Source organism: Hippopotamus amphibius, chromosome 6 (assembly GCF_030028045.1).
Source record: "Hippopotamus amphibius kiboko isolate mHipAmp2 chromosome 6, mHipAmp2.hap2, whole genome shotgun sequence".
Classification (NCBI taxonomy): Eukaryota; Metazoa; Chordata; class Mammalia; order Artiodactyla; family Hippopotamidae; genus Hippopotamus; species Hippopotamus amphibius.
In genome coordinates, this window is record NC_080191.1 from 89,542,023 (window position 1) to 89,561,563 (window position 19,541).

Genomic DNA, 19,541 nt, shown 5'->3' on the forward strand with positions numbered 1-19,541 from the left:
ATATATAGAAAATGTGAAAATGTCATCAATTCTCTTTGGACTTCTACCACTGTAATGGAGAGACATGCATTCTTTTTTAGTACCATTACTACCTTGTAGATGCCTCGGGGAGAATAGCATAGCCCCCTGTAACTGTTGGGTTTTATACAGGAATTTAATACATGTGTATGATTTGGCAGGATGGGAGAGGGAAATTGAACCTCATGTACTCTTCACTTGTCAGATCATCACAATGGGACTCCTCTCCTTTATGCCAAATTTCTTTGTATAAATAACAATTTACAACCAAAAATACATACAAAATGTTCCTTTGTGAAATGACTTTAACGGACTACATCCTGAATCAACAGTTGAGAAATGCCAAAGTTGAGAAGGCAGGAGTTTATTTTGTGACACCCAGAATTTGGGGGACAGATTTAGATTTGTAGATATAAGTTGAATCACAATTTGGATTTCCTGAAAGTAGAAAAAAAAAGCCTAAAAGCCAAACATTTAAATATTTTGAAAGAGATATTAGAAAAGAGAAATCTATATTAAGTTACCTTGGATTCTACAACAGTGAGGAAATCATTGATAGTACTTTAAGAAGGCACTGTGAGAAATTCTTCCAAAATTATTTTTGTCTTAAAATGTTAAGATGATTGCTTACAACTTTACATTATTTGGTAAGAAAATGATTATATGCTATATGATTATAAAATTATGGGTGATTTCATATTATCATATATTCACAAATTACTTTTATGTGTCATGCTTAGAAAGTTCCTCATTGTAAATATTTTTAGTAACAGAATACAAAAGAAACTATCTGAAAAATTATTTGTAAACTTCAAATCCAAGTCAAAATGTGGTCATTGGAGACTGCTTCTTTTCTATGTATGGCAATGGCTATTTTCTTATTTAACTAAAACACATTAAGATTAATTTATCTTATGTTCTTAGTGAATAAATATTGATTATTATGACATGATAAGACATTTCTCTTTGTGTGTTTTTAAAAACAAATTTTGCCTCATGAGGTGGTGTAAGAAACTGGCAACAAAGGTAAACTTTAACAGTGGCTTTTCCAAGAGAAACTGTGGGTTGTAAACCACTTACTGTGTTCCCAGCTGTCATTTCAGAACATACTTTGATAAACAGGAATTAGGGAATCATGAGGAATACTCTAGACAGCTGGTAGAATACTAGGCACAGTAGAGACTGTCCTTGTTAACACCTGGCTCTTCTAGGAAATTTAAATAGAGCAATAAAAACATGATCATTTTAAGGCTGAAAGAGTTGGGAGAGTTAGTGACCTAGTCCACATTTATTTTTGTAAATACTATGACCAGTTAGGAGTAGTTAGGTGAGTTTCTCAGTGGCCTACACGTAGCAGCCTCCTAGACCAGGCCAAGCACCCTGATCCTTCCTCCCAGGGATTCACTCTTGTCTCCATTCACATTATGTCAATGGTTTAATATACGTGGAAGATGTATAAGCACCCATAAGTGGTTTAATTGATGTAGAAAATGTTTACTTCTCAATAGAATGAAAACACATGCCTTTATTCCCTGATTCTACACAGACACAAAATGAATAAATAAGTAAGTAGAAAAAGAGGGAACAAAGGAAGAAAGTCCTGTCTGATTATTCTGAGGAGGAGGACTAGAACTGATCAAATCAAGAACACTAAATTCTAAAATGTCAAGCATATCTCAGAGGGCTTGTTTCCATAATTAATGATATTAGAGAGTAACAAATTTGCTTCTGGAAAGTGGACCCCAACAGGCTGACAAGGAGCAGCTATTTGAAATTGGGGTTTATGCTTTTCTGAGTGTCCTTGCATGGTCTTAGCCCTTCCTGCCTGCTGCTTTCTTGGTTACAACACTTGTGGTTGAGTTCTTATTTCACCTGTCTTACTACTGATTTCAATTGCAAGGATAGCTTATCAACTTACAATAAAATCATGATGGTTAAGCACAAGACAAAACAGCTCTTCTATCAAGGAACTGCCACCTACACATAAACAAAGCATTCAATAATTGTCGTCATGACAATTATGACTTACATTAGGTCTTACATTATGACTCTCTCACCTGTGCTCTTCTGTGATGTACTATAATTCCTCTTGGAAATTGCTAGGAAATAATTATGTTTAAAAAAGGAAACAAAATACAGAAGCACTGTAATATGTGATATTTGGTAAATAACTGAAAATAAGCTTTAGATTTAGATTATATATATATATATATATATATATAATGTAAAATTTATATGAAATATACCATATGCATTTATTGTTACATAGGCTAGGTATATTTATAATTATATTTAATATATTGATATGTGTTTGTATGTATCTATCTACCTAGCCATTTATCATCCATCTACCTAGTGCTGCACATAAATGCTCTCTGCTTAAAACTAAAGAGAACCTCTACCTAATTTTACAGAATTTAAAATAAAAATCCTAATAAATTTAAAATATTGTCAAGAACCAAAAGTTTTACAGAACTTAAAGCAGTCAAAATAACTGTAACAACACATTCAAAATATCTTAATATTTTGGCATATCCATTAGTTTATTTTACTTTTCTGAGTGATAAAATGATCTATTGCATGGAGGTATTGAAAATATCTAAAACAATAGGCAAAATTTATGTTATTTGCTTGGTATTTGCTTCTACTTCTGCTGTGAAAAAGCCTACCTTACTGTTAGAGATGCTCATTTCCCTTGGGGTCACGATACTGGAAATGAGTTTCTAACTCTTGGTCTGAAAACTTTCAGCCATGCTGATTTACATATATCCTGAGGCTGCAAACATCCTGTGACTGCATCCTTCAATCAAAGCAGTGATATTTACTCTTGCTATTCCCTGTCACCATCAAGCTCAGTGAGCGGGAGAGGGAGAGTTGTCCATATTCAACCTGAAAATTACCTGTAGAGCCAGGGTAGACCTCCTTACTCCATGCATGTGCAGCTCCAGCTACATGTTAGAAAGTCAGTTATAAACCCATTAGCATCGGCCATAATGTTAACCTTTGGGCTTTCTCTTTTAGTATTTCTATAAAGAGGGTAAAGACAGTGACTTTTGGTTACTGCTATTTGTACAGCATCATTTTGGTGTCAACTAGACCATCTAGCCACTTAATAATATGCAGAGAAAAGAGACTATGGAATAATATACAGAGAAAAGAGAATATGGGAATTCATATGTTAAGAGAATTATTCAACATACATGATTTGAACTTTATCCTCACAAAATTCTCAGATTATTTTCATGGTATATTTCAGAAAATATATTTCTGAATGTATTAATTTACAACATGTTTTTAATTGATTTTCTTAGCTACATTTGGGAATACCAGACAAAGTCAGGAGACATGAGTTCTAATTCATTTTGCCATCCACTTGTTACAGTAGCCTGAGCAATTAGTCTCTATGGGTTCAGATTTCTCATTATAAAATGGAATAGGTTGGATGGATCAGTGGTTTTCAATCTGCGTTTTGAGACTGGAGGGGAATGGATGCTGTCCTCAGGGGCTGGCGTGGAGACAGAGAGGCTACAGCAGCTAAACCAGCAGGGCTCTGGGGTCCCTCCCCTGCTCAGTCAGAGCACATCTGCTTTCCACTGTTTTATTTATTTACACACCCTAGGGAAATGTATTTGTATAAGAGTTTCTTATTTACAATTAACAAACTAAAATCTTTAAAACAACTGAGCCAAGTAATCTATGTTTAAGACAGTTTTGAGCAATACAAGTTGTAAAATTCTATGGGCTTTCTATTGTGCTAGAAAACAGAGTATGAGAGAAGAGATTATGTATTATCCTTCTGCAATATATTTTAGAAAAAGCCTGATGGGGGAAAAGTGATTTCTAGTTCATGGTGTGCTTGTATTATTATTGTCATTTGATTTTCGGACCAAAAAGTAATTGTCCCAACCATCTAAACTATCTGCAGCAGAACTTCATTCATATTCTGCCTCTTTATATTTCCCATAGTCCCTCAGAAGTTTCTCTTAGTTTTTTGATTTTTTTTTTTTGTATTCTTAAGTATTGTATATGTTCTTGGGATTAGGTTTTGGGTAATAACATATTTTCAGCTGTCAAATTGAGTCAGTATGGAAAGTACTATTCAAGATATAAGAATGTTTTCGAACCGTACACAGCAATAGTAGGTAAGCTATTTTCCCATCATAGCTATGTTATTAGTAAGGAATAAAATTCTGGTACTGGTGGCCTAAGCCCTTTTCTTCTAGTTTTAAACTCTTTCTTTAAAAACAAACAGAAAGCACTGTTGAAGGTAAGGGTACCCTTTGAAAAGGATCTTGAGTGGTTTTTGAAGGTAGGACATGCAGTAAGAGAACTATATTATCACAAATGGATTGCTCATAGAGAGTATAGATCCAAAATAGCAGAGTAGACAAACAGCTGACATGATTTTGAAGAATATAATACAAATTTTATGAGTGAATTGATTAGAATATAGGAAATAAAAGCAGTGGAAATTTGCACGTCATGTCATTTTCTCATTTAGAATAGGCACTAAAATGTTAACTTGCTCTTTTATCACAAACCAAAAATATCTTTACATGAAAACAATGACTAGGTCTCTTAGCAGTTTATATTTCCTTTAGAAAACTTTAAAAGGTCAACACAGTTTGATTTATACCATATTTATATCCACATCTAATGTGTGACTTTTCATACTCTTCACATATTTATATTACATTTTCCCAAGTTAAAGAAACTGTGTTTTTCTCAAACAGTTCTGCCTTGAAAGTATCACTCAATTTAACATATATTTTCATTGCCTTATTTCAAAATACGTTCACTCAAATTCAGCATTTATAACTTTTTGTAAATTGTTTTTAAATATTCCATTAACTTTCTGTCAGAATAATACATATTATTTCACTTTAGATTTAGAGCACCAAGATCAATCATTTTCTCCAGCTGAAAGAAATAATATTAACACAGTTTTGCTTGTTTGGTTTTAAGAATAAGGATTACTATATTTATGTCTAACTCTGAGAATCACTTTATCCAGTATTTGTCAGTCTTTATGTCTACAGTTAATTCTGTAAGTCCTTGAAGATTAAACCGACTACTTAAAATAATATTAAAAGAAAACAGACAATAAGTCAATAGGCAGAGCCCTTTATTCTTACAAGAACTGAATTCATTATGGATTTTCAGTATTTTTTTCATTTTATTAATGGAAAAAGTAATCTTTGCCCATCTGCTTAGGGTCATATGAGTAATGAATTAGAAACAGACAACACAAACTTTTTAAAAAATTTTTATTCTTTTTGGTGTGTATCTAAATTTTCAGGAATCAAAAAGCTGCATAAAGTAAGATGACTTTTGTGGCTTAGACTGAATCAAATATAATGACCTTGATATGTAAACACTTCATAATGGAACCGATCTGATTCTTCTTTCATTGGGACTTTCAATCCTCATTCACAGAACTAGTTTTAGTTGATTGTGATGGAAGGGTTATTTAAAGGAATTCTAAAATATATTTTCTCTTGTTAGGAAAAAGAGATGATTGAATACATAGGAATTATAAACAGAATATTTTCTGGACTATATATTACCAATTAATATCATATATGTTTCATGCTTTAAATCCATTCTTTCAGTCAAATATAAGATAGTATCCAGCTAGTGATAATTGGTGAACAAAACAGGTCAGACTTTATATTTTACAAATTAGAGAAATACACAAGGAAATAAGTAAGATATTTTAAAATACACTAAAAACTAAGCATAAGATAGAACGTGTATGTAACTAATATACATAAAAAATGTCATAAAAGATAAAATAGTAATTGTGAGAAAGGAAAGTATACTGGAGGAAATAATCAAAGCTTCAGGTAGAATGTGGCATTTATTTATTTTGACCTTGAGGTACGAATAAAATTTTGAAAGTTGGGGCAGAAGTTAAGGGGTGTAAGTAAAGATATTCCAGGTGGAAGAATGCCAAAGAAGTGGGAATCTGCCACAGACAAGTTGTTTAGTTTACCTGGGCAGGTCACAGGTAAGAGAACATTCCACTTAAACGTTACTGGTATCTAACTGAGTCAGATCTCGTATGAAGTCCTAGCCTAAGTACTCATTTAATCCTCCGCCTTCATCAGTCAGGTACCATTATTTCTGATGTTCCTTGAGATTCAGTAGCACGTTTGTGATGATTTAGCTAACAATTCATGGAGCTTGAGTTTAAATACTGGCCGTCTCCCACCAAATCCCTGCCGCCTTAAACATTGCAGTAAATCTTCAGGCTTTGTGTTTTCTTAAAAGGAGTTTTTCTTCTTCCCTAGTTGAAGGGTATATTTCACTGGGCATGGACTTTAAGGTTAGCAGTTAATTTCTCTCATTCTATTAGCATATTGTCCTACTGAGTTCTTGCTTCCACTGTCTGGAAGTTAAGTTGTCAGTCCTGATATCCCTTTGAAAGTAAGTGTCTTTGTTCTTTGGCTGCTTTTAAGATTTACTCTGTGTCTTTCATTATCAGCAGTTTTACCCTAGATAACATTTACTTTGTACTTAATCCAGCACAGATCTGGAGAGCTTTCTAAATCTGTGGTTACTGTCTTTTGTTATCTTTGGACAATTCTTAGGCAGTAATTTTTCAAATATTGCTTTTATTCAATTTCTCTCTCTCGTCGCTTTTTAATATTTCATTAAACATATGCTGGTTCTTTTCATTATTTTCCATATTTGACAGGTTTTTTTCTGACTTTATTCTTTTGTCTTTATGTACTTCAAACTGGGTTTTTAATACTAATCCTCTGCTAAGATTTTATTAAAATAATGGAATGAATTATTAAATTTCAATTATTATTTTCAAATCCCAGTATTTCTTTGACTTTTTTATAGCAGTTTTCTAGTGAAATTCTCTATTTTGCCTTCTATATTCTCACATATATTAATCATAGTCATTTTAAAATATCCAATAACACAATATCTGAATAGTCTATTTCTACTGTCTGCTTTCTCTTGAATTCTGGTCATACAGCAATTCTTTAATTTTTTATTGAATACCAGACATTTTGTGATCAAAAAATGGAAACTTTCCTTTATTGTTAACTTCCTCCAAAGAGCACTTCATTTCCCTGGCAGGACAGCTGAGTACAGATAGATGCCCTCAATTAAAATGTTGAGTGGGGTTTTAGCATGATCTGGGCTGGGAGTTTTGCTGTTTTGTTTTACTTCTAGACTGTGGCTCTTTGGGGTTTCCATGAAAGCCAGAAGTGTTTAGCAGAACCATGCCATCTTACAGGCCCCAAAATCCAACCTCTACCTTTCCTGGGACACGAGACTACTGAATCTTTACTATTCACTTCAGCTGCTTTCTGCTTGTGCTGGGTAGTTTCACCCCAGGGAACAAATGTCTCCAAGAGGTTGCTCACCAACATTCAGGCTCATTTCTTTGTTCTTCTCTTCATGAACCTCTCTCCTTGACAATGTTGAAGGTATCTCTCTCTCTGTCTCTCTGTCTCTCTGTCTCTCTCTCTCTCTGTATATGTATATATATATATATATATATATATATATATATATATATTCCAAGCTGCAGCTACTTCTATTTACCTGAATTTAAGGAAACAAATGTCCTGGCATTAAAAACAGGGGCAAGTGTGATTTTACTTTAGCTTGCTTCCCATCTCTTCAGAATTTAGGAGATGCAATCTGCTTTGGTTGCTCTTTTCAGAACTCAATCATTGTTCTATGTATTTTATTCAGTTTCTCTAGTTGTTTTTGGAAAAATGAGGTTTGGCATTTTTTGTTTGCTTGCTTGTTTGTTTGGTAAAGAGCTTTTATTAATATAAGGACATACTGAAAAGTTTTCATTCAATGAGAGAATTTTTATGAATGTGTGCTGAATTATATAACACTTTTGAATCTAAGATGATCAAACCATTTTTCCTTCTTTAATAGAGTTTCTTGTGTTGAAGCATACTTCTATTTCTGTGAGGCAAAAACAAAAACAAACTACCAGCTCATAATAGAATAAATCTTGTAGGTACTGTTAGATTCAATTACTTAATTTTTTTTTTCAATTTTACTTTTCTTGATCATGCTAGATTGGCTGAGTTTACATTTCTTGTTATACTTACCAGATTTTGGTATCTAGCTTTGACTAGTTTCAAAATTTAAGTTGAGTATTTCCCTGGTTTTCTGTTTCCTGCACCTATATGACATAGAGAAGGATTAAAGATTTGGAAGCAATTTTATTTCAGTCTGTGTAAGCATGGTGTCAATCTCCCTGTTTGGTGCATTTAAAGATGTTTACTTCTTTAGTAAGATTTTCTACTATTTTTTGATCAGTGTTCCTAATTTGTATTATCTGAAATTTATCCACATTGTCTAAGTTTGTGTTTTGTAATTGATACATTGCTGAAGTCTCCTTCTCCTCCTCTTTCTTCTTTGTTTTCTTACTCTAATAATCATTATCCTTCAGTAGGTTCATACAATGATGTAAAATAATAATAATGAATAATAGTAATGAAAAATTGTTTATAAGTTAAATAATGAAAAGTAATGAAAATACTTTTAAATAACAAAATAAAAATAATGAAATAAAATAATAAAATAATGAGAAATTATTCATACAGTAAGTCTCCTACATTCGAATCTTCATGTTTTGAACTTCCAAAGATGTGAACGTGCACTCGTATGTCCAATACTGTAAGTTAGTTCACGAGTCTGGCATACATTGTCACGTACATGGATCTTCTACAAGTGGTTGTGCTTTTGTGTACTTTCCTGTGCAGTACTGTATAGAGTATAGTAGTACTGGATCTTTATTTCAAGTCCAGGATGTACAAAAGCAAGTGTAAAAGCAGCGGTCATGTAGCTGGTACTGCTAAGAATCGCTAGCTGTTATACTGTTATTACTGTACTTCTCAAGGTACTGTACTGTAAGATTAAAATGTTTTCTTTATTCTTTGTGCTTGTTTTTTATGGATTATTTGTGTGAAAAGTATTATAAACCTATTACAGTACAGTACTGTATAGCTGGTTGTGTTTGTTGGGTACCTATGCTAACTTTGTTGGACTTACAAACAAATTGGATTTATGAATGCACTCTCAGAATGAAACTTGTTTGTATGTAAGGGACTTACTGTACAAAGAAATAATGTATAGATAGTTAATTCTGGTCCAATGCAGTACTTGTTGTGTCTTATACTTTGATCATGTCAGATCCAGTCTGGCAGGCCTGCAGTGAATGGCTGCTATTGATTAGTGGTGATTATTGGTCACTAGGCCAAGCATGTAATAGTTATTGCTGCATGCAATGCTCAAAATAAGGTTTTGAAGTAGATATCATTGATACTTTATGTGTCAAGTCACCAGAGACTTAGATAACTTACATAGTTTACTCAGACAAATTAAGTAGGTTAGCAGATGTGGTAGGCAGAATATAAGATGGCCCCAAGATTTCCACCACCTAGCGCACATGTCCTGTAAAATGTACTCCCCTTGAACATAAGTAAGACCTGTGAATATAATGGGATAGTACTCCCATTTCTGTTACTTTATATTGAAAAATAGATGTTACAGATGTAACTAAGGTCCAGCATCCGTTGACTTTGATTTATCAAATACAAGATTATCCTGGATGGGCCTAACCTAGTTATATGGGTCCTTAAAGGAGACAAGACACAGAAGCAGGTACTCTCTTATTAACCTTGAAGGAACAAACCACCCCACTATGCTTTGAGGAGATGAGGCTATGTTCCAAAGACATGACAGCATCTGGATCCGAGATCCGTCCTTGCCTGGCAGCTAGCAAGTGACCGGACCAAAGTACTAGGGCCACAATGCCATGAATTGTACTGACAACCACTGTTTGGAAAAGGACCCCAAGCCTCAGATGAGACCATAACCCCAGTCAATACCTTGTTTTTAGCCCAGTGAGACTTTAAGCAAAGGACTTGACTAACCAATGTCTGGACACTGAACTGCAGAAATTGTGAGAGAGCAAATTTATGTTTAAACCTGCTGAATTTGTGGTAGTTTGCTACACAGAAATAGAAATTCAATGCACCAGACATGCCTGGATATTTCATAAGCCACAAAGTTGGTGTTGAAATGTCATTTCTCAGACTTCAAAATTTATACTCAGAATTATGCTAACCTTCTTACTTTGTACATCTGTCACTGATCACAGAGATTTAAAATATCTAGCTCGTGACCTGAAAAACTAAACTACTACTACATAGTTACCTGCAGAATGTTATATAAACTGTGTTATTTATATATGTAGTTATCATACCTGTCAAACTTGACCCCTTCATTTTTCATCTCTTGGCTATGTAGTTCACTGAGCTGCATTGTGTCATCTTTCATCATCTTCTGTCTTTCCTGTCTCCTACTTACTATGTATTTTTAAACAATGAAAACTCTTTTATCTGAATTTGGCAGGAAGACAAATGTCTACTTTGCATTAAGAGGTAAAAATAATGTGGCACCAACTTCACAAATTATGCAAACTTTTGCTCATTTTAGCAAATGTTTTAGTAAATACATTTTTCTCATCAACAAAACTAACTCAAAATATAATTGTGTGATTATTGAATGCCAAGGTAATATGGTTTCAAAATAGAATGTCAGCTTTAACTATTCTTTTAAGTTACTGGAACTAATCAACTTTACAATGTTGATTGGGAAAGTGCTTTGTGCTAGGAATGTCTAAGTTCAGAATAATGCTTCTGTATCAAGTATGCAACAGTGGAAAAGACCTACTTGAACTCTAGATTAATTCTACTTAGTATTCATTTCTACTCTCTTTGACGTTTATATTTTTTCATGTTTAATATTAGAAAAATATCTATTTCCTTCATCCTTTTATGTTTCTATTTCACGCAGATTCCCTCAAATCTAGAGCTCACTGTTACCTGACAATTTAATGATAATTAGACCATTCAATGAATGATAATTTTCTACTCATTATTAAATCATCAAGAATACCAATGATTATTAGCTTTTAAGGAATATATGGCTTTAATGTGAATGAAATTTGATTGACTTTTCAACCCACTCACTGAATTTGTTTCAAATTATTACTGAGACGTCAAAATAAAAACCAGCAGTAAACTCATGCATTTGTCTTTACAGAAACAGTTAACACCTCTTAGAAAGTGAATTGTCAGAACATAACAAAAGGGCACCTCGCTTGGTCCATGGGTTACGGACATCCATCACGCATCCTGCTCTGCCCTCGTGTCTATCAATGGATTGTGTCATGGTCCCCCATTCACAGCAGCAGACACTTGTCTTTCATATTATAGAATTGCTTCCATCTCAAATAGCATATGCACTTAACAAAATATAATCATTACCTTCAATTTTTATGTAACTCCTCTTTGTAATGCTTACAAAAAAGAGAAAAAAAAAAAAGGAAACCCGAACACAATCAAAGAAAACTTTCCAAGTGTTAACAAAATCACTGAGGAACTTAATGATGTAGGAGGCAGAACACATGAGAAAATTCCTGCTAAAATCCAGGAAACCGTAAGTACTGTCAGTGAGAACTCTGAGTGGAGAATGAACATATATTCGGGAGTAAAGCCTTGTGCTAGCTGTGTGGCTGCTCTCATCTCTCTGTTTTTCACAAGCAGCTGAAAACTAAAGCAGGGGCCTCAGTGAAGCTACTCATACACGTGGATTATTGTAACCTAGATGCACCTTCATGGAGCATGAATGTATGTGTTTCTCTGGTTACAAAGTGATTTGACTGTAATGTTTGAACTTTATGAGCTTTCTGTCTACCTCTAGCAAAGGTATAGAATTTTTTGAAGTCCGTTTTGTGTACTAACATCATATTTTACATTGTTTTTCCTATCAAATTTTTTATTTCCCATTGTTCTACCAACAGGTATTTAGCAACCGCTGGGTGCCAGGCCTTCTCAAGGTGCTGGGATGTATTACACCAGAACACGTTTTCCAGTCACAAGGAGCTCCTGCTCCTCTTGTCCATTCACAGACCTATGTAGACTCAGCTCCGTTCCCAAGGGCAAAGCTGGGCTGGCATCACCTGCCACAACTCTGTCCAGTAGAAATGTAACAAAATCCATGTGTGCAAAGTGAATTTTGCAGCAGCCACATTAAAAAAAAATTTAAGAAGTTCAAAGAAACAGGTGAAATTAATTTTAACAATATAATCATATATTTTACTCTTTATATCCAAATTTTTACTATTACAACATGTAATAAAATTATCAGTGAGATAATTTGTATTCTTTTTTTAATACTAAATTTTCAAAATCTAGTGTGTATTTTGTACTTACAGCCCATGTCAATTGGAACCAGGCACATTTCAATGCTCTATAACCACATGTGGCCAGTGGCTACTATACGGAACAGTGAAGATAGACAACACCTAACACTGATGTTTGTATTTTTTGTAATGCTGAATCTAGGATCTCTAAACCTGAGCTCCCAAATTCTAACTTTTTGGTAAGAACCTTAGTCTTCAAAATTATTTTTAATGTATACATTAATGTCCCACCATAACCTGAGGTGTTTTTTGTTTGTTTCTCTATTTGCCCAATCAGAAAAAGCAATTTTGCTTTCAGTATTTTGAATACTGTTATGGGCCAATTCTATTTTTTAGAAAAATAATATGCAAATTTCAGTAAACCAACCACACTGCATTGACATAGTTAATTATTTGTACGTAATACTACAAAGCTTTCAGAAGATTTATTTTGTTGTAGCTATTTTTTTAGCTCATGAGCTAATTGCCAAGTACAATATTTAGTTATTTAGTTTTACACAATCACTAGCCTTCATATTATTAATACAGTATTTTTATATTAATATTTAACAAGACCAATAGCTCTGTATTGTGAGCTTTATACATAAATATTAATTTTTATTTAATTGAACACTAAAGAATAATGTTCACATAGTTTTTAAACTGTGGTAAAGTATTTTTGGCAAGTATTGACATTCTATAAAAATTGGAAAAATCATAAATTGACAGAGAGATAAAAAATAACCAGGAGTAATAAGAAATAACCTAAAGATTATATAATTTTCATATTCCCTTAGAACTACCAATGTGTGTGCCTTTCTGGTTGGGAAGGAAATTTTTGTGTACAAGAATCCAATGACTGCAGAAAGAATCCCTGTAAGAACAATTCCACATGTACTGACCTTGACACTGGCTATCGGTGAGTAATATATTCATTACTTCACAAAATTACTTGGAGTTCATGATGTCTTTGGGATACATCCAGACATTGTTTTCACTTTACATCAATTAATTAAAATAATGGTACTAAAATGAAGAGCCATTTCCTGACAAGATAGTTTTACATTCATTTAAATTTGTAAATACCAAAGTTCAGATGTCAAGTCAAAAAAGGAATAAACAAATTTTAATGTGGAAATGCAGTGTCCAGATGTGGCACATCTTACAAATGCACTTACTCCTTCAAAGCACGCTTTTGTCATTTCAGTGTTGTTTTGGGCTTTTCCGTGCAAAATGAGTGTCACAGTATGTGTCCTTGGTGGGTTTATTGAATTAAATTCAATTTATTTCCTATAAATTAATCATGAGTTTGGATTATTTTAGTCAAATTATTGGTAAATTTTACAACATTTACTACCCACAGTTTCCATATTATTGTTTTATTATTAATTGATTTGCAGATGAAAATTGTGAAGAAACTAAATAGAAATTCTGAGTAGCCACTGCTAGTATTCTGAAAGTTTAATAACCAAATATATATTTGAAAATAGCTTTTATCTTTTGACTTCTTTGGTATGTACTAGTTCACTCATGTAGACACAAACCAGGTGTATTGTTACTAGAAAGCTTTCTTCTTGTCACAGAAGCAAAATAAATTGAATACAAATATATAATTATTTTTCCAGGGATAAATCAAAATGGTTTCAGGATGTTCTCTAAAATAACTGATAAACTGTCTTTTGTCTTATGATTAAAATTGAGAATTCTGGACCATCTCAAGTGTGTAAGAGTTTTTATAAATGTTCTTCATGTTTAGTGACTGAAGTGGAATGTAAGACTCAGACTGGTCAAAAGTAGGTACTTTGTTTCATTACAAGAGAATTTTGAAATAGCTGGCAATTGTTTGATTTACATTTTAATGACAGTAAGAAAAATAATGAATAACATTCTTAATGTAGGAAAACTCCCAATGCAGAGTTGATGTTAGTTTAAAATATACAAAAATGTAAAAACCCAGTTATTTGTGATATTATCAATTACTAAAACTGATATATTATCACAAATTAATATTTACTGCCTATCCATCTATGTAGTGAGAGAAAGAATCAACTTTTGTTAGGCTATTGAAAAAACATTTCATACTTTATTTTTGTTAATTTTCTGTTTATTTTTCTTAAATAGCTCTATTAATTATAACCTACAATATGTAATATGAATTTTCTAGGATATTTTTCAGACTCTGAGATGTACTTTTAAACATTCAGCTCTCTCTTTATTTCCTAAAGATAATTTGTTTATGCATTTGTGTACGTGTGTACTCACACAGTCAATTGCCTCCAGAAAAATACCTGCAGGGAAACACCTGTGGTTGAACAAGTTGGGTCTATAACTCATTGCTGTGATGGAAAACACACAGCATGTGCATCCACAGGGCATCTCAGTAAGAGGGTGCTGGAAAGGACTTAGAGGTTCAAACTTGTGACACGTCATTTTGGAATGGTTTAAGAAAGTGGGGTTTTGGCCTGGATAAGATATTGTCCAGAGGTGGGAAGCATTCTGTGATTGGGTTCATAACAAATCTCATGTAGAAGGATGCAAAACTAGACAGAGGGGAAACCAACATGTTTACATAAGCAGTGATCCATCATAATAGCCATGATAGGGGAGTGTTTGCCATTCTTGTGCTTTAGAGAATGTGCATGTTTTTGTCTGCATTAGGATATGTTTATGGGGTAGGCTTGTTTTTGTTGTGATTCATCAGGGTCACAGAGTATTTTGATGTTCTGTGAAATTGTCTACTGAAGTGTTTAATGGGAGAACAGCAACATGTAGCTGTAAACCTAGCTTCTAGTTCCCAGCCACCTCCCAGGATCCTGGATTTAGTTGCTGATTTCTCTTTCCAAAAATACACTCTCGTAGACATGTGGTGGTGGGGAATGGTGTTGGCATAAATATGTGTGTGTGCACAAATGAAATATATCACTTACATTTGCCCACCTATTTGTCTAAAATATGTTATTCTCATAACGTCAAACAGAATGAGACTCACATGTGAATTTATTATCCAACATGATAGTACTTTTATTTAGATTAAAATACTGCCATTTGATACAGAAGTCTTAAAACAAAATGAGCAACAAAGTCTAGAAGGCTTAATTAAAATATACTTTAATATTCATGAGACATAATCAGTCTTTCTAGAAACTCTGACACCACTAATTGTGAACTCTTAGTGATTCAAATTTACAAATGTGTCAGAAGAGTTTGCCTCTTAAATTAACAGATACATTCTTAGTCATTTTATCATGCTTCAGATTTTTCAGATTACTGATTGTATTTCCAAAATAGTTGGGTTGTGTTTTTTTCTCCATATAAAAATAGAAAGTCAGCCAAAGTAAGCTTTCTGATTGTGTTTCTTCTTTGTGATTTTAAACATGAAAATGTATCAATATAAATGTTATGTTAACATTGACTTTACTAGCTTGTAGGGGAAGAGAACATTCACTAAATACACTATCAATGAGGTGAACAGGATTAGTATATTATATGTGTTTTATCTAAATATGATGACTCACTAGATTACCAATATGATGACCTAAAAGATTACCAAGTTGAACACAGCCTGCAAGGTGCCTGTAGCACAGGGGCACCTGCAGAGAACGATGATTACTCCAGCTTTCTCTTCTTTCCAGTCACATTTCCCTGCCTCCCTAGTCCCCCACAACCCTGCATCTTTTCTGTAGACACACCCCAGCCCCTTGCCTGCCCCAGTTGGATTTGAGGTCTGTTCTCCAGTATCCTTTTCTTGGGCAAACCTCAGTCTCAGCACAGGGCTTGCTGTGTATGGGGCAGATGGGCCTGGTCATCCCAGAAGGCCACACATGGTATGGGGATGACTAGGCCCAGCCGGACCAGGGAAGGGGTACATCCTCTGTGCATGGATGGAGCCACAAGTCCAGAGAAACATGCTGGGAGGCTGTGTGTTTCCTGCGCACTGTTGGTGGATCCCTCCCGTGGCTGGATTCCTACTACTCATCTGACACAGAGTTCCTAAAGGAAGGAATGCTGCTCCAGTGACCACTATAGAAAGTAGTTATGGAAAAAGATGATGATGGAGTAGAAGGACATGGAGTTCATCTCTTTCCAGGGATGCATCAATAGATGCTACAATTCTAACAGAAAATGGGCTGAACACTAACAGATGACCTTGGACACCGGAAAAGACTATAGAGATCCCTGCAGAACTGGGACAAGCAACCTGTGGGGACTTGATTCCTCGACCAGAAGTTGGACCTGAGGCTCTGGGGAGGGAGCACCAAGTCCAGGAAGCTGGATCCCCGGCCACAGGGAATATTAAACACAGAGAATTCTCACAGAGGCCTCTATCAGAGTCTAAGACCCAGCTATGCTTGACTGCCTGCAACTGCCAGGGCTGGATACCTCACATCAAACTACAAACAGGACAGGAACACAAACCCACTCATCAGCACACAGACTACCTAAAGCCATACTAAGCTCACAGATACCCCAAAACACACCACCTGATGAGGCCCTGCTCATCAGAAGGAAAAGACTCAGCTCTACCCACCAGAATGTGGGCATCAGTCCCTTCCATCAGAAAGCCTATCCAAAACAAAGCACCAACCAGCACTGGGGGCAGAAAACAGAAGCAAGAGGAATTACAACTAGGAAGCCTAGGGAAAGGAGACAATGAATACTGTAAATTAGAAAAAAAATGAGAAAACAGAAAAACATCTTGCCAGCAAAGGAGCAAGATAAAAACCCACGCGACGAGGAGAGAAAAAACGACAGCAAAGTAGAAGGATGTGGAATGCATCCCTCTCCACAGATACATTAGGAATACACAAAAAGACACAAAATAATTCCCACAGAGAACCAGCTGAACACCGGCTAATGACCTTGGACATCAGAAAGGACTGCAAAGATACTGACATAACCAGGACAAGCAACCACTGAAGTTTGGACTACCATGATAAAACAAAGAAACATGATGCAGGCAAAGAAGCAGGGAAAAAAACCACAAGACCAAATAAATGAAGAGGGAATAGGAAAGAATGCCTGAAAAATAATTCAGAGTAATGATAGTAAAAATGATACAAAAATATCCATAGCAAAATACGGAAAATACAAGAAACATTTAATAAGGACTCAGAACTAAAGAACAAACAAACAGCAATGGGCAACAAAATAACTGAAATTAAAAATACTCTAGATGGTATAAACAGCAGAATAACTGAGGCAGAAGAAGGAATAAGTGAGTTGAAAGATAGAATGGGGGAAATAACTGCCACAGAGCAGGAAAAAGAAAAAAGAATAAAAAGAATAGAAGACAGTCTCAGAGACCTTGGTGATAAGATTAAGTGCACCAACATTCAAATCATAGGCATTCCAGAAGAAGAAGAAAATAGGAAAGGGTCTGAGAAAATATTTGAAGAGGTTATAGTGGAAAACTTCCCCAACATGGGAAACGAAATAATTCACCAAGTCCAAGAAGCACAGAGAGTCCCATACAGAATAAACCCAAGGAGAAATACACCAAGGCACATATCAATCAAACTGCTGACAGTTAAACACAAAGAAAAAAGATTAAAAGCAGCAAGAGAAAAGCAACAAACAACATATAAGGGAAAACCCATAAGGATTTTCTGCAGAAACTGGCCTGCTGACCTTTCTGCAGAAACTCTGCAGGCCAGAAGGGAATGGCAGGATGTACTGAAAGTTCTGAAAGAGAGAAATCTACAGCCAAAAAACTCTACCCAGCAAGAATTTCATTCACATTTGACAGAGAAATCAAAAGATTTGCAGACAAGCAAAAGTTAAGAGAATTCAGCACCACCAAACCAACTTTACAACACTTGCTAAAGGAACTTCTCTAAGTAGGAAACACACGAAAAGGAAAACACCTACAAACACAAACCCCAAACAATTAAGAAAATGGTAATAGGAACACACATGGCAATAATCACCTTAAATGTAAATGGATTAAATGCTCCAACCAAAAGACACAGACTGGCTGAATGGATACAAAAACAAGACCCTTCGATATGCTGCCTACAAGAAACCCACTTCACACCAAGGGATACATATAGACTGAAAGGAAAGGGATGGAAAAAGATATTCCATGCAAATGGAAGTCAAAAGAAAGCTGGAGTCGCAATACTCATATCAGACAAATTAAACTTAGTAAAGAGACAAAAGACAAGGAATGATGCTACATACTGATCAAGGGATCCGTCCAAGAAGAACATATAACAATTGTAAACATCTATGCCCCCAACATAGGAGCACCTCAATACATAAGGCAAATGCCAACAGCCATCAAAGGGGACATTGACAGTAACACAATAAAATGGGAGACTTGAACACCCCACTTACATCAATGGACAGATCATCCACACAGAAAATAAATAAGGACACACAAGCTTTAAGTGACGCATTAGACCATTGTGACTTAATTGATATTTATAGGACATTCCATCCAAAAACGACAGACTACACATTCTTCTCAAGTGTACACAGAACATTTTCCAGGATAGATTACATCTTGGGTCACAAATCATACCTCAGAAAATTCAAGAAAATTGAAATTTTATCAAACATCTTCTCTAACCACAACACCATGAAACTAGATATCAATTACAGGAAAAAAAAAAAAAACTGCAAAAAATACAAACACATGGAGGCTAAACAATACACTATTAAACAACCAAGAAATCATTAAATAAATCAAAGAGGAAATCAAAAATATCTAGAAACAAATGACAATGAAACCCAAAACCTATGGGTCACAGCAAATGTGGTTCTAAGAGGGAAGTTTATAGCAATACAGTCCTACTTCAAGAAACAAGAAAAATATTGAATAAACAACCTAACCTTACACCTAAAACAATTAGAGAAAGAACAAAGAAACCCTAAAGTGAACAGAAGGAAAGAAATCACAAAGATCAGATCAGAAATAAATGAAAAACAAAAGAAGGAAACAATAGCTAAGATCAATGAAACTAAAAGCTGGTTCTTTGAGAAGATAAACAAAATTGATAAACCATTAGCCAGACTCAGCAGGAAAAAAAGGGAGAAGATGCAAAATCACAGAATTAGAAATGAAAAGGAGAAATAACAATGGACACCACAGAAATACAAAAGATTATAAGAGACTACTACAAGCAACTATATACCAATAAATTGGATAACCTAGAAGAAATGGATAAGTTCTTAGAAAAATACAGTCTTCCAAGACTGAACCAGGAAGAAATAGAAAATATGAGCAGACCAAACACAAACACTGGAATTTAAACTATGATTAAAAATCTTCCAACAAACAAAA

General features: G+C 34.5%; 1 protein-coding gene across 1 annotated transcript in view; it reads left to right on the forward strand.

Moving 5' to 3' along the window:
• The window catches only part of EYS (eyes shut homolog), a 1,676,468-nt gene that overhangs the window by 456,828 nt on the left and 1,200,099 nt on the right, over positions 1 to 19,541 (forward strand). The window contains exon 15 of the mRNA XM_057737776.1: positions 13,054 to 13,175. Within this exon, the coding sequence (XP_057593759.1) occupies positions 13,054 to 13,175 (122 nt within the window). The remainder of the gene's footprint in view (positions 1 to 13,053; positions 13,176 to 19,541) is intronic.